This window comes from Vitis vinifera, chromosome 6, assembly GCF_030704535.1.
Source record: "Vitis vinifera cultivar Pinot Noir 40024 chromosome 6, ASM3070453v1".
Taxonomy (NCBI): Eukaryota; Viridiplantae; Streptophyta; class Magnoliopsida; order Vitales; family Vitaceae; genus Vitis; species Vitis vinifera.
The window spans coordinates 23,237,430-23,253,134 of record NC_081810.1 but is presented as its reverse complement, the minus strand read 5'-3'; the positions used below and the strand labels follow the sequence as shown (position 1 = coordinate 23,253,134).

The 15,705-nt window shown below is 37.7% G+C and overlaps 2 protein-coding genes and 1 pseudogene across 4 annotated transcripts; all 3 read right to left on the bottom strand.

Moving 5' to 3' along the window:
• Nucleotides 1-348: 348 nt before the first annotated feature.
• Nucleotides 349-1,313, bottom strand: LOC132253894 (uncharacterized; annotated as a pseudogene).
• Nucleotides 1,314-2,362: 1,049 nt separating this feature from the next.
• Nucleotides 2,363-5,271, bottom strand: LOC100248360 (uncharacterized). The gene is made up of 5 exons (XM_002276555.5): nt 4,860-5,271; nt 4,511-4,764; nt 3,283-3,494; nt 2,929-3,196; nt 2,363-2,831 (listed from the first exon to the last, which is right to left on the bottom strand). The coding sequence occupies exons 2-5, from the start codon at nt 4,760-4,762 to the stop codon at nt 2,505-2,507; spliced, it is 1,059 nt and encodes a 352-aa protein (XP_002276591.2). The 5' UTR covers nt 4,763-4,764; nt 4,860-5,271; the 3' UTR covers nt 2,363-2,504.
• Nucleotides 5,272-5,945: 674 nt separating this feature from the next.
• On the bottom strand, nt 5,946-15,233 carry LOC100245043 (uncharacterized). 3 transcript variants are annotated; one of them, XM_059737652.1, is made up of 5 exons: nt 12,168-12,918; nt 10,531-10,797; nt 6,954-7,165; nt 6,588-6,855; nt 5,946-6,367 (listed from the first exon to the last, which is right to left on the bottom strand). In XM_059737652.1, the coding sequence occupies exons 2-5, from the start codon at nt 10,780-10,782 to the stop codon at nt 6,077-6,079; spliced, it is 1,023 nt and encodes a 340-aa protein (XP_059593635.1). In that variant the 5' UTR covers nt 10,783-10,797; nt 12,168-12,918; the 3' UTR covers nt 5,946-6,076. The 3 variants fall into 3 exon arrangements, 2 of the variants coding, with proteins under 2 accessions (XP_059593635.1, XP_059593636.1); XM_059737653.1 differs by having other exon boundaries at nt 10,531-10,784; XR_009465916.1 differs by lacking the exons at nt 5,946-6,367; nt 6,588-6,855; nt 6,954-7,165 and having other exon boundaries at nt 10,351-10,784; nt 12,168-15,233.
• Between the last annotated feature and the right edge of the window lie 472 nt (nt 15,234-15,705).

Sequence of the window (15,705 nt, the reverse complement as noted above, 5' to 3'; positions counted from 1 at the left end):
ATGGCATATTCCTTGCGTGAGAATATTCTTTTGTTCCTTGCTGGACAGTACTAGCTTACTGATAAATGATTGGAACATATCATATTGAGGATTTGTTTGTCCATTCTACCCTTGGAACAACATTGTCCTGTGAGCCCACTTGCAGAACCCTTCTAGCACTTCCGTTTGTATGAATTTTGAAAACCAAATTGCAAAGCAGAACAAAAAAATGTTGATTAAGTTGGAAATTAATCATAACACAAGACAGATAATTGTTAGGATTACAAGCCTTTGGATAGTTCCAATGGGGTAGAAGATGGTTTTGGAGAAGTTATATCAATGTGGAAGACCTTTTTTGGAGAGCCAAATCTAGATGATAGATGGTTCTTCTCCTAGCAACAGTGACCTTAAGATTGCTTCCAAAAAATTTCTGTCATGAGTAATCATATGACCACCATCAGGAATTTCATGATACTGAATCCATGGTAGCTTCTGGACTAGGTATCGTTGCAGTTCAAATGGCACGAGCCTATCTTCGTAACCTTGCCAGAGGTGAACAGAGCCCTCATTGTGAGGAAATGGATTTTTCAGTTCCATTGGGTCAAAGTCCCATTTGCCAGAGTGCACCATTAGGTCTCGATGGAGGGATTCATGGACACTCTGCTGTTGTACTTTACACTGTGATTAGAAACAGGAGATTATCACAACTATCAGCATTGAACATCAGATTTGAACATTAGTAATTATTCCATTTCATGTTGTAGCACCAGTACAAATTCATATGATAAACACTTGTTTGAACAGCAGAAGGGAAGTACCACATCAGGAGCATAGTGTGCAATACGAAGTTGCCATTGGTCCCTGGTAAGTTGCTTCTTGTAGGCCTTACTGCATAATTTGGAAGGAAAAGAGGCCACGAGTAATTGATGACAGGAACTACCAGAGTCACACCAGCCAGCCTGCAACTATTAATGTTCCAAAACGGTTCCTAAATATTGGTTTCTGCCTAAAAGTCCCAAATTGGAACAGAGAATTTCAGCTATTGGACTTAGTAATAGGCTGATATGATTGAAGAACGAAAAAGATATCAAGTTTGAATGTAAAGACCCAGCTCAGCAATCAGCTCCTGTGCACCAATACCAGTTACATTAGTTAGGGAATTGTTCAACAGAGGTCATATTTGAGAAACTGGCAAGTAGAGGCCCTCGGAGCTGTCAAAGCCATGAGTGGAAATAACCTTATACTCGGCCTTTTCTTTGGGAACACCTCTCTCTTGGTAGGCTAGATGCCTTCATCTCTGAGTTTGATCCTTGGCGAAGTGACTTGAGGGCCATTAGGCGATCCACATATCCTTGGAGGGGGAGGCTTCATCTTCTGATGCTCCCATAACACACCTGCAACCCCCAACACCATTGCTGCCACTGCAGCATCCCTGAAACAAAACTCAAGGAGATCCAATATATAGAGATTAGCATATATATGCAGTCTAACAAATTTAAGGTAAAGAGAAAAGAAGAATGAGATGATGGAATAGTTATGCAGTAGTGTTGAGGCTTGTAGAGACGTGGGTGTTTTCTTTCAGAGCTTTGCCCTCTGGCTTTTACTTGATGCCTGAGTACAACCCCTTCCGGTGATATCATACAAAGGAAAAGAGACATGGAAGCATAGATAGGTCCTGAGTGCATTACAGAATGGTATGTGTGTCTCATCACCAAACTTGCAAAATTCTGTCGAGTGGGGCTTTGAAAGATTGAAGAGACCTCACATGTGTCAATTTGAGAAAGACCCAGTTGATACTCACTGGCATTTTATCTTTTTGCAAGAAACAACACCATGGCTTGTGATGAGTTAAAGATACACCATGATGGTAACTAACATTAAATGGAATGGAGATCTCTTATCCATTTCCAATTCAGAGATTCATGAACCAAACCCACCATTTAACAATTGGTGCCATGACACCTGACTCTTAATCATATTCCTGTTCTTAACCAAATCAACAAGAATTCTTCTTGTTGTTTGTATACCAACCACGCTACTAATCTGGTTGACAACTTAAAAATAATTTAAGTTAAAGTTAATAAAAGTCTTTATGTAACAAGTATTAAGTCTTATCAAATATTCTCTAAGTTTTTATCCGACTAACTTGTATGTACCTTTCTACGTATTTATATTATTAAATAAAAAAATAAAAAAATTATCATAATGCTTTTAATGTTCCATGGCAATAATAATATTTTTTTTTAATAATATTTTTTTTTCGTTAACTCTTTTTAATATGAATATATTTTATAAATTTTGTATCAAAATTATCTTTTTAAAAGATTATTTTATTATAAACTTGTACTGAGATCATCTTTTCTTTGAAAAGAAGCACATGTAATTGGATAAAAAAACACCCTGAAAATTGCACAACGAAACAAATAAACAATGCTCAAGAATCCAAGCCTTCAGATATTTCCACATACAAATGCAGAGCAGAATTGTCAATTTATGAAAAAACAGGCTTGTAGTAGTTGGTTGGATCAATGTGGAACACCATTTTGGGAGACAGAGCATTCTTCTCCTAGCAAAAGTGACCTGAAGATGGCTTCACACAGCTTGTTGTGATGAATGATCAAGTGGCCACTATCAGGGAGTTCATGATACTGAATCCAAGGTAGCTTCTGGGCGAGGTATCGTTGCATTTCAAATGGCACGAGCGAGTCTTTGTGGCCTTGCCAGAGGTGAACAGATCCCTCATTGTTAGGGAAGGGATTTTTCAGTTCCATTGGGTCGAAATCCCACTTTCCAAAATGCACCATTATGTCTCGATGAAGGGACTCATAAACACCTTGTTGTCGTATCTTATGCTGTAATTTCAAAACATTAGATCATCACAACATCAGGATTAATGATGATGGGAACCCAATTTTTGTTTTTCAAGAGAATAAAAGAGAAAGAAGTTACCTCATCTGGCATTGGAATCTTTGATATTGTCTGTATGATTTCTACATCTTGTTTGCTGAAAATTATTGGGTGTCTCTCCAAGATGGATGATGAAGGGAACCACTTCTGGGTCAGCCACCAGTATGTTAGTCCAGGAGTATAGTGTGCAATGCCAAGCTTCCATTGATCCCTGGCCAATTGTTTCTTGTAGTTCTTGGAGAAGAGTTCTGAAGGAAAAGATAGCCACCAGTAATTGATGACAGGAACTACTAGAGCCACACCAGCCAGCCTACAGCCAAGGTTCAAACAAGTTTTCTGATTCATTGATTCTCAAAAAATATGAACATAATGCTAAGAACATGGGGAAAGACATGCCTGTGTGGTATGTATTTGAGGCAAGCCCAAATGCTGTAAGTTCCAATGGAGATCCCAATCACATGAAACTTGGGGCCTAGCTCTAACTGATCAGCAAGTTCCTGCAGATCGAATGCTTCGCTCTTCACTGACCGCTTTGGGTTTGGATCACTTTCTCCGTACCCAGCTCTGTCATATGTCACAAGGTATAGACCCAGCTCATCAATCAGATCCTGCATGCCAAAATCAAAATTTTTATTGGTTAATCTTCATAGTCCATGACTCTGCAATTACTATGCTCTTAATAAGTGTATTTGTGACAGATTTTTGTCCATAACTTCTTATTAATGACCTGAAAGATAGCCTGTCCTTGGGACTATGCTTGACTCCCTTCTCCCACTCCTCCCCAAACCCTTCCTCACTTGATATCTCTGCATCCTATGCCCAACTGAGATTTTTTTTTTTTTCAGCAACCCCAACCTAAATCAGCTCCAAGCTCTAGGGAACGATCCAGGTTTGGATTCAGACCTGCCTGAATGCCTGTCTGTGCTATGAAATTCAGGGCCAAGCAGTGTTTACAGACTAGATACATCGTATGTGAAAACACTAGAAGTTTTTCCTTAGCAATACACAACTATGTATTAACCAATATTCTCTTTAGTACACCCAAAATTTCAGCAAACAGTTATCTTTAATCTTCAACACTGTTCACTGTAACTTTTGTATAATTTATAAAACTTCAGCAATTTTCTGCTAACAGGATAAGAGAACTGTTGAAATTTGCAAAGGAAACTTAAGATCTCCTTTTAGGCAAGGATAACCACCAAAATGCATTTTTAGTTCGATTCTCCCATGTGCTAGTAGTCCATTGGATAATACATCCTAATTGTAGAGGTACAACAATACTGTTCTTAAGTGCGATGATGAATCATCTTGATGATCACTCTTAAAACAAACCAACAGGATGTGAGGTCTAATACCATAAAAAGTTTGACCTACTCTCGATGAGCACTAATTGGTTTCAGATGAGATTGTTAAAGCCTAATCCAAGAATTGGTATAAGAGCTAATGATAATTCAACATGAATTGATTTTCAAAAGAAATAGTTAAAAGACATATATTATTAAAGATTGATTGTATGATTGGGTCTCTTATGCGGCTGCATGTACAGATTTACTTTGAATGTCCAATCCTTGTCAGTCCTTTATGCACATGAAAATGAAAGAGACAGGTGGGCGTAGAGGTGTACCTGAGATAATGGCAAATAGATGTCTTTGGAGCTATCAAAGCCATGAACGAGGATGACTTTATATTTGGCCTGTTCCTTAGGAACGCCTCTCTCTTTGTAAGCCAGATACCTTCCATCACTGAGCTTGATTCTTGGTGAAGTAACAGGCGGGCCATTCGGAGAGCCACATATCTTTGGAGGCGGAGGGGTCACTGCTTGATATGCCCATACCAGAACACCCACCCCCAGCACCAGAGCTGCCACAGCCAGCATCCCTGACCAAAATTAAATCAAAAACCAATGAACACCTAAGCATTGTAGATATATACAACAAAGGGGAAATGATGAAAATTCCCACAAATGAACCCACCTGAATATCACTGCTCCTTGCTCTCTACAGAAATTTACAATTACTTTTCTGGGGGGTGAAGGGGGCTTATTATAGAAAGAGCCTTGGAGCAGTCATAAGATCATTTTCTGACTTCTAGCTGGTACCTGACTATCAGCCTTTCTTTGAGTGTAGAAAAGGAAGAAATAAAAACTTTCTGCAAGTTCAAACAGTTCATGAAATGTAAAGCTGAAAATTTAATAACCAATTACGAAAATAATTGAATTCTCTCTTGGGCTGTGCGGGGAGTGACGGTAGGTGGGGGGAGCACAAGTCAACCCCAACTACAAGTTTTGAGTGTTGTTGAAGTTAGCTGCACCAGTGCTCTGAAATTCAAAATCCCTGTTTCATTGTAAGGGAGTTAGGACCAAGTAGTTGAAGTTGAAATGGCAGAACGGCAGTTATGAAAAAACATGGTGGTGTAGATATTGTTTTGTGTGCATACCAAGAGAAAGAAAGAAAGAAAGAAAGAAAAATCAATCTTCTTTCACCTAACTTTCAAAGTAGTTCTTTTAATCCATTTTAGTATTTTGGAATATTTAAAAATTATATTAAATTCTTATACTTTATGGAGATGTTAGTAACCATATTTTGTAGTATTTATTTTCTTAATAAAGAATATAATTTATGATTTTATTATAACATTAGGTTTCATATTTTATTAAAAACTATATATATTTTTATTTATTTATAACTAAAAAATGTTTTTTTTTTAAAGACGAATTAAATTTAATTAATATTATATAAATTGAATTTGCAATTTTTTTACAAAAATCATTTTTCAAAACAATAATCCAAACAAGTATTTTTTTTTTTTTTTTTTGTTCTTCTAATTTAAAAATAATTTTTCAAAACAAGTTTGAAAAACACATGAATAAATGGGAGCCCTTAAGTGGAACTGGTTAAGCTTATTTTCTAGACCTGCTCACCTGCTCAACCAAACATGAAGTCAAACTTTTGAATCTTTGATATCGGTTCAAGCTTATTTTCTAGACCCAGATGATGAGATTGGTTAGACTAGAATGTTATCAAAGAATTAAAAAAAGTATAGGAATGTCACAATGGATAATTAAGCTCAGACCACAAGCTGGTCTTACTGTTATTTCAATATTGTTACTGAAGCAGTCTACAAGAGTTGCAGATGCATGTTATGCATGCAGTTTATTACAGAACTTGGCCTCATACAGTAAAAATGGAGCTTAGCCAGGCAAAAGCCCCCTTAAGATGTCTTCACAGGTCTTCTGATCAAAGATGAGTAAATGCCCCCCCTCAGGAACTTCATGATATCGAATCCATGGAAGCTTTTCTGAAATATACCGGTTTAGCTTATAAGGTATGATTTTGTCTTGATAACCTTGCCAAATGTGGACAGACCCCTCATTATCAGGGAAAGGGTTGTTTATATCCAGGGGATCAAATTCCCATTTTGAGTAACCAGCCATAATGTCTCGATGCAGAGATTCATGAACACCTTGTTGTCGTATCTTTTCCTGAAATCAAAGGCATCGACTGGCCATTACCAACTGAAAACTGCTTTGGTTTTTACAATCTGCAAGACTTTACGCATCGAGTGAATAATACTAAAGATGGGTTGCCGTTTAATAAAAACAAAAAATTGGGAGTGTATCCAAATGAAGCCTAGAGAAAATGTTTGAAGCACTTCATCCATATAATGTGATAAACTAACAGTGCATGGGAGATGTTACGTACCTGACCAGCAGATGGGATTTCTGACAACTTTTTCAACATCTCTAAATCGGGCTGGCTGAAAATTGACATGTTCCCTGCCATGATACTCAATGAAGGGAACCATTTTTGAGTCATCCACCAATAGAACAACCATGGGGCATGGTATGCAACCCGAAATACCCACTGGTCCTGCACACACAATGTCTTGAAGGCCTCTTTTGCTAGCTGGGAAGGAAAACAAGGCCACCAGTAGTGTACAAATGGTACTACCAGGGCAGCTCCAGACAATCTGCAAATATTGTGCCAGTAATAGATGAACAACAAGCACTGGCAATCCCAAAAGAAGGGAAAAAAAAAACCGTGAAGCCTATGGTTGGAGCATCATGCCTGTTTGGAATGTACTTTAGGCAACCCCAAATAGGGTAAGCTCCCATTGAGACTCCAAGCACATAGAACTTGGACCCAATCTGCAACTTGTCGGCTAGTTCCTGAATATCAAATGCTTCACTCTTTACTGAGCGCTTTGGATTTGGATCACTGTCTCCATAACCTGCTCTGTCAAAAAAGAGGAAATAGATCCCTAGCTCCTCTATAAGTTCCTGCAGATCAATACATGGTTGAAATTTACTATATTTCATAGCATATTCAACTGAGATATGTACAAGGCCTTCCACTTCTGCCAAGGAAGATGAGGGAAAGAAACAAAAATGCTAAATGACAAGATGCAGGCATGCTAAGCAGTAAACAGCACATGTCCTAATTACTTAGATTGTTTTGTTTTATACTATTTCCTGAATTTTATTTTGGTATATCCAATCTCCTGTTCCACTTGACTATCTATGCATTACTTAGTCTTTATCATTTAATTATAAACAGCATCAAACTTTTATGGCATATCAATTTCTATTTTTTTTTATAGGTAGAGATAACTACACACAAAAGCGTCAATAAGAGTGAACCTAAGTACATGGAGGCTATAGAAAATGCCCATAATATAAAAAGAAAAGAGAAAAAAGAAACAGAAATAGAAGGCATCAAAAGAAACAGCCTAGACAAGGCTCTAATCAAAGAAAATTAAGCTTCAATTAAAACCCTCAACACCACATACTATCAATGCAATCAGAAAAGTGAACACTTCTGGCTAAGCAAACATCATCCATACTTGGATAGGGATCCCAAAACAATTGCTTTAAGCTTGTGTTTCCTAGTTTGAATCCCCTCAGATATTCCGTAATTCCTCTCCCTTCCAAATGCTCCCTGCTGATAACAAAATGCATTGTCTTCCATTCTTGTTCTATTTCTGCTAATGAATTTATTTTGTCAGCTTGCTAACACCTCCTTCATAAATCTTAGAAGTGCCTAATAACCCCAAATAAGGCATAGAGAAGTGCTCACATATCCCAAGCATCCAGACAATGAATAAAGGGCTGGTGTATAGGCTTTTCACTCAATATGCACTTATAACACCATTTAATCAAGCTCATCCTCTGCTTCAAGTTATTGGAAGTCAAAATCTTCTCCATACTGCTGAGCAAACAAAGAAGGCTATTTTTAGGAAGCCACAGTTCTTCTCTTGGACACTGGGAAATGGCCATTTTATCTTGACAACAGCACCACAAAGTAGGATTTTACCAAAAATTGCCTCTCTTTGAAACCCACCGTCCACTTGTCCCATCCTCCTCAATCCAAGAAGATGAAACACTGCAGATAAACTCCATAAAAAGACACATCATTCCAATGCCCTTCAGCCCCTGACTGACAACAATCCTCCAAATATTTAAAAAAAGAAAAAAGAGAGAGAGAGAGATAGAGAGAAAAAAGAGAACTATATTTTGAGGGCAATTCTAAAAAGTCTGGGAATATCATCTTTAGAGAGCGGTCTCTACACCAACCATTATGCCAAGATTTCACCATTTACTGGTTACTTAGAGAAAAGTAGACTAGTCTGGGGAACTTTGCCCTGGCCCTTATGCCTTCTCATGATAACCCCTTCCTTGAAGACCCCTTACCAAACCTGTGAAGCAATCTCCTACTTCAATTCCATATTTTTTGAAAACCACCCTTTTCTGTAGACAGCCCTTTCAACTGCCAATCTCCACAACCACATTCCAAGCCGAACTTTATTGAGCAAGCCTAAAATTCTTACCCTTAAGCTCCCCCTTTGTCAATTTGGAAATCACCCAATCCCTCAATTCACCAGATGGATCTTTTTCTCCTACCCTAACTGCACTTAGGGATAATGCTCTACATCCTTTCCAGCCAATAACATACTGAAGCCAGAATTGAAAAGGTAGAGAAAAAGCAATGGAAAGAACAATAAAATGCTCTTAATAAATGTATGGTAGCTTCCAATGAGTTACTCTCCTCTCAAGCCTCTCCAGCACTCAGTTGCAAACTGCCTTAGTCTTTGAGAATGTCTCCAGACAGAACCCTAGATAAGCAGTAAGTAATCTCTCTTTTTGCAACCCAAAGTAGCTAAAGAAATCAGATCAGTCTTATCCAGTTTAACCTTCAGACCTGGTAGAACCTTGAAACAGAAAATGATGAATTTATGATACCTTGGTTGTTCTATATTTGCCCAACAAAAAGCAGGGCATAATCAGAGCATATAGAAAGCCAAAAATACAAAACCCTTCACCATCCCTCAAACCAACCTGAAAGCCTTAAATGAAACCACCTTCCACAGTCTTTGCCACCAACCTACTAGGAGCCTGCATTATGACAATAAAGAAAAGTGGAAAATCAACCCCCCCTACCACAGGTCCTTAGACCCCTTAAATAAACCTATTTGGATTCCTATCAAATACTGAGAAGACAAAACATTTAATCCACCCAACCCTAATACCATTAGAAGAAAAAGGCAAAAGGAGGAAATCCTAGTTAGCAAGTGTATATGCTTTCTCCATGTTCAACTCGCTTGTCCACCAGCTAAAGCACTCCTCATACTCATGTCAGAGGCCTCATTCACGGTTAAAATAGCATCTTTTACCATGCTACCTCTCAATTTCTGCAATACCACTGCTTTCATTAAACACATAGGATGCATTTGGCATGTGGTAATAGGAATGAGAATTTCATTTCATTTCTCATTCATTACTGCATTTGGATTACTTTTTAGAAATAGGAATAGGAATAAAAAATCATTATCATAAAAACAAAAACCCCCTTTTGTAGGGATTTTGATTCACCTCCATTCCTATTCCTATGTACCAAACACACCCTTAAATAGTATAAAAAGACTCTTCCTAACCTTTTCAAGTAGCTATTTTTATTTGCTCCAATCTTCTTAGAACCCACCATGATATCCTCACAATATCACAACTTATGATTTACAATACTCAAATCATTCCCTCTTCCATAATTTTCAAGCTAAACCAGTTTCACAAAAAGCATTTGCCAGAAATTAAGACCACTCACAAAAAGCATCTTAGGAAACACATTAATTCAACCAACTATGATACTAGCATTTAGTTACGTATTCTACCTCAGCCATTAAATCAACCTCATGTTGCACTAATAAATCTTCTCAAACTCTGCCATTCTCATTCGATCACATTTATAAGATAATTTAAATTAGTATTATGATATTATCATAAATTTTTTTCATGTATCACATTCTACTACTAGTAATAGCATGATCTGATTGAATATCATAGCTCGTTCCTACACAAGGATGCCTACAAATAAACTTGGTTCTTAAATTTCAATTCACATGATGTCTCAATTGCAAGCCGGTATTTATTTTCATTAGTAAAGTCCACCACTTCCAGATAGAATTCTTCTATGGTTTTTCATACCATTCCTCAATGTGGCTGATCCTTAAATTAATGTCCACCCACCATAATATCACAACCTAGTGCTATTATTCCATATCTGTGAAGTGTAAACAGAGTAACAACCATAATTTAAGAACAGAATATAATGTGGTTGGCAATTAATAAGTGGAGTTAGCTCATTGTTATACTTGAGATGCAGGTAAATTCAAGTCTTTGGAGCTGTCAAACCCATGAATGACAATAATCTTGTACTTAGCCTCTTCTTTGGAAACTCCTGTCTCTCTGTATGCCAAATGCCTCCCATCGCTAAGCCTGACTCTTGGTGAAGTAACAAGAGGACCATCTGGTGACCCACATATCTTTGGAGGGGGAGGCTTAGTTGCCTGATAAGCCCAACCAAGAACACCCACCACCACAGCCACTGCTATAGGGACAAACATTGCTGAAAAAAAACCCTACCATAGCATCATATCAGAGTTCATGAACTAGATAAAGGAAAAGATACACCAGATGATTAATCAGTTTAATTCAACAATAGAAGGACTTCAACTCCTCAATCTGCTATTTTTCTCCTACCAACAAACTTTTCCCAATTTTATGACAGTGGATAATCACATCTTGTAAAAACCAAAGAAAAAAAAGGAAAAAAAAGAAAAAAAGAAGAAGAAAGAAATTGAACTCTAATTTCATTGAACAAGAGGGCACAAACATGTTTTAGGATAGATTAAGAAACAAAACTATGGAATTAAGGTTCTTATGATAGATACCCAAGAGCGAGGATCCTAAGTCTCTTAGAACAATCATCCATAAGGTGTTTGCTAGAACGTAACTGTAATTTATTTTCTCTAATGATACAATTAAGAAACAGAAAACTTGTAAAGCATTTTAGCCTAGACAAGGGTGTTGAAATGGTTAAAGTGCAAGGCAGGAGGAGAGAGCTAGAAACAATAAATTTGACAGATAATAGAGGTAGCATAAATTGAGGACAATATAGTGGTAATGTGTAGGGTAGGGAAGACCAATAACTAAACCAGTTAGAGGATTAATCTGCTTCTAGGTGAGGGCACCACAAAGACAAGAAGAGCAAAAATGAAAATGTGGGTCAAAGCAATTTGAAGTCATAGTAGCCCTTGATTTATTAATGTATGCTCCTAAATAAAGCAATACGAAAATATGGCCTCATGTAGCCAACTAAAATAAGCTTGCATAAGGCTTTTGAGTTCATTTGAATTCCAGTTTATAGTTCTAACACATGACACAAACTTTAAAGTTCATGATAATCCAGCTAAATTAATAAAGCCTTACACCAACCAAACTCAAATTCATGAAATTAGTGTCTGGTGAACAGGTTAATTTGCAGAACAAAAGCTCTTTTTACCCGTGTTTAAGACTTGGTATGAAGAAATTTTAGGGGGAGAAAACTTAATCAGAATCTCCTATCCTTCATTGAGGGCCATAAAATAATGCATTAAATGATCTTCACAAGAAGGGATAAGATACAAGCAAATTTATCCCAAAATTACGAATCCATATCAAGATTCAACATCTTCACCAGTAATTTCCTAAGAGTCGCTCAACTTCATGTAGAGTGTAACATCCACCAAGAAATTAGGACCAAAAAAATATATATATATCTTTAAAGAAAGAAAATAGAGAGAACCCAATAATATTAGCACAAAGAGGAGCAGAAAGAGGGTAGAATTTGCATTAATCAATCCCTTTGGGGGAAAAAGAGGCAAAAAAAAAAAAAGCCAAGCAACCCCCATAAACCAGTAAACGAAAACCAGGGTTCATACAGAAAGAAAAAGAAAAAATGAAAACCCACCTGGGGGAAGCGTCTTGGGTGTTGTGGTATGATGACCACTGATCAGCTATGGGAGTATGGCCGGTGCTGCTCTACAGTCTACTGTTTCTTCCTGCTGCTGGACAACTACATTTCTCACTCTCCCACACACTCATCTATGAGATTAGATCATAGGCGTGGTCCCACATCGAAACAATTACAATTTTCCGGCAACAATGCATCGCCCATGTGCTTCACGCTTATTTATTAGGAAGAGCGCTGCCCAATTTTTCCCTTTTTTGTTTGCTTTTCTTTTAACACCCTACATGTGCAATTCTATGCATCAAAATCCCGTGTAATTCTCCATTTCTACAAAGTCTGGATTCTCTATATATCGTTTTGTGAACCAGTCATGATAAAGAGTGAATTCACCCTTCCGTTTTTGTTACCGTTGTCCAACATTCAACACCGTATATTAAAATATCGTTAGTTAACATCGGTCTCTACTCTCAAAGTGGGGGCATCCACAATTAAGGCAGGCCCCAAGGACCATCCACCGGCCAGGCCCAATGGTCTTGGCCCAATGTTTGATGTTTAGGTGGGCCATGGTATTTATCAGTTTTTTTTTTGAATAAATTCAAGCAATAATCTTTTTTTGAAGTTTACCACTATTTGTAAGAGGAACATCAATTTTAAAGTTTTAGAAAACGGACCAAAGATTTTTCTATTTAAGTGGGCCAAATCTTTTAGACTCCTATCATCAAGGCCAGGCTTGGGCCATAGAAGTTCACCAGTCCCACCTGACTAGATTTTATTTGAGTACAATAACTTCTCAGACCAACTTTAAACTTCTGAGTAGCATCCACAATCTGTGATGAAGATTGGGACCAATAAATTTCAGTTGTAGAAGTATACTTTCAGTGCGGCATACTAGGGGTTCACCAATACTCATTGCAGGAGCAACAACCATTTTCAAAATGATGGAAACGATTTTGATCTCTCATGATAATTTGCCGGTTGTAAACCTTAGAAACCAACTTCATAAAGCAATGACAATCGCAACAAACCCTCAAGTTCTTCACTATATGAATAGGAGCACTCTTGTTTATGTGTATAAGTCCGAACGCAATGGCCATCTTCTCACTGTGGAGGTTAAGCAAGCTCTCTTTTCCTTCATCTTCAATGTCCAGAAGGACTTGAGTGAGGTCAGGTTCGTAGCCTTGCAGCTTCAACCTAGAAACCACCTCGGCTATCTTAGCCAGAACTTGGCCACTATAGCTACTGTCCAATTCTTTCCCCAACAGGAACTCGTGGACTTTCCCATTAACAAGCATGGAACTGCAACCAGCAATCTTTTTCACTCCCCTTTGTCTCATCATCAACCTAATTTTAGCTACATCATCCCATCTCCCCGCCTTGGCATATATGTTTGAGAGGAGAACATAAGAACTTGAGTCATCTGGGGCCAACTCTATTGCTCGCAGAGCAGCGCTTTTCCCAATTTCAATGTGCCCATGCTTCATACTGGCACTAAGAATGGCCTTCCAAGCTAAGAGATCAGCCTCAAAGGGCATATTTTGTATAACTCCAAGAGCATCCTCTAGACGGCCTGCTCTACCAAAAAGATCGATCATGCATCCATAGTGTTGAATTCTGGGAACAATTTTGTACTTTTCATGCATGGATTCAAAGTAAAACTGACCCTCTTCAACTAAACCTCCGTGACTACAAGTGCTCAGAAGTCCTAAGAAAGTAATCTCATTGGGCTCAATATCCATCCTCTCCATCTCAACAAAGATATCAAGAGCTTCTCGGGCAAGGCCATGGATTGCAAGGCCAGAGATCATTGAATTCCAGTCCCCAATGTTTCTCCTATGGGATATACTTCTAAAGACATGATATGCATTCTCAATATACCCACATTTAGAGTACATGTCTATAAGTGCTGATCCAATGAACCCAGAGCTTAATTCTATCTTATTCATAGATACATAAGCATGCAGCCATTTCCCTTCCTCCACAAAACCCAAGTCAGCAATGGCAGAAAGAACGCTAACAATAGCAGGGCCATCTGGTCGAAGTCCCAAGCTCAACATTTCCCTAAATAAATCTAATGCCTTCATTGGACATCTATTTTGCACATAAGCCGAAATCATGGATGTCCAAGTAACCACATCCTTATCACTCATCGTCTCAAAAACCTTCTCTGCAAGCTCACACCTGCCACACTTGCCATACCCATCAATCATGGCGTTACAGGAAACCAAGTCCCTTTCAGGCATTTCATCAAACAGCTCACTAGCCAGCTCAATCTCACCCGCTTTCAAATAACCCGCTATCATCGAATTCCAAGAGACCACATCTCTATTAGGCATTCTATCAAACACCCTTCTCGCCAATTCAATCTCTCCAAAATCGATATACATTCTCACCATCGAATTCCCCACAAAAGGATCAAACCACAAGTGGGTTTTCAACACTTGACCATGAACTTGCCGGCCTTCATCGAAAGCCAACAACTTTCCACAGGCTTTCAGAACAGAAGGAATAGAGAACTCGACACCACTGGAGTAATTCAAGCAAGAAAGCATGCGAGCATAAAGAATCAAAGACTCCACTGGGTTTGAAGTATCAGAAAAACCCTTAATCAGAGCGAAGAAGATGAAGGAATTGGGGTGTTGGATCCGAGAAAAAACCGATGAAGCGTAGTCTAAGCCACCCGAGACACCAGAGAGAGAACAGAAAGCTATAAGTCTGCTTACAGTGAATTGATGATTGAGGAGGTTTGTTTTGATCATTTGGGCATGAATTTGACGCAATTCACATAAAGATTTGCATTTGTCTAACACTGAGACAACTGGGTTTGTTGAAATAGCTGTCATGTTGCTCAGGTTTTTGCTTTGCTATTCAAATTCTAGAGATTGCAAAACCTATTTACACATAATATTACTTAATAAATTTTCAACTTTTACACCTGAAACTTTTATCCGTACATATGGATGCAATGGAAGAAAAGAAAATGCCGCTCGATAGAGTTTATAATGCCGGTCGTCCAAAGTGGGTTGATAAGAATATGATATTGTAATTGGTCCTCCAACTAATTGGAGGATTTTGGTCTCATTCTTTATGTTTGATTCAATTTGTTTCTATATATAGTTTATGTAACGGTTTAGATTTTATCATACATTTTGGATATTCAAAATTACTATTACTATCATATCGATAGATACCAAATTGATATCCTAACATTTTCCTTTGATAAAAGGGTTATCTAGTAAATATATATTAAAACAATATGTCTTATCCTTTTAAGGTTATAAATAAGGGTTTCACTCCTTTCGCATAGGCAAGTCTATGAGACTCGTTATCGTAGTATGGCTATTGCAACCATACGCCAACCAAGCCCCCAAGATTCATAAAATTATTGTTATTATTATTATTATTTTTTGTTTGAATAATTTGAAATTCACATAACTTGAATCATGTGAATTTCAAATTAAAAAAAAAAAAAAGACATTAAAGCTAAAAGACACGATGGTTCATAAAATGTAACACAAAATCATTCATAAACTCAAAATAG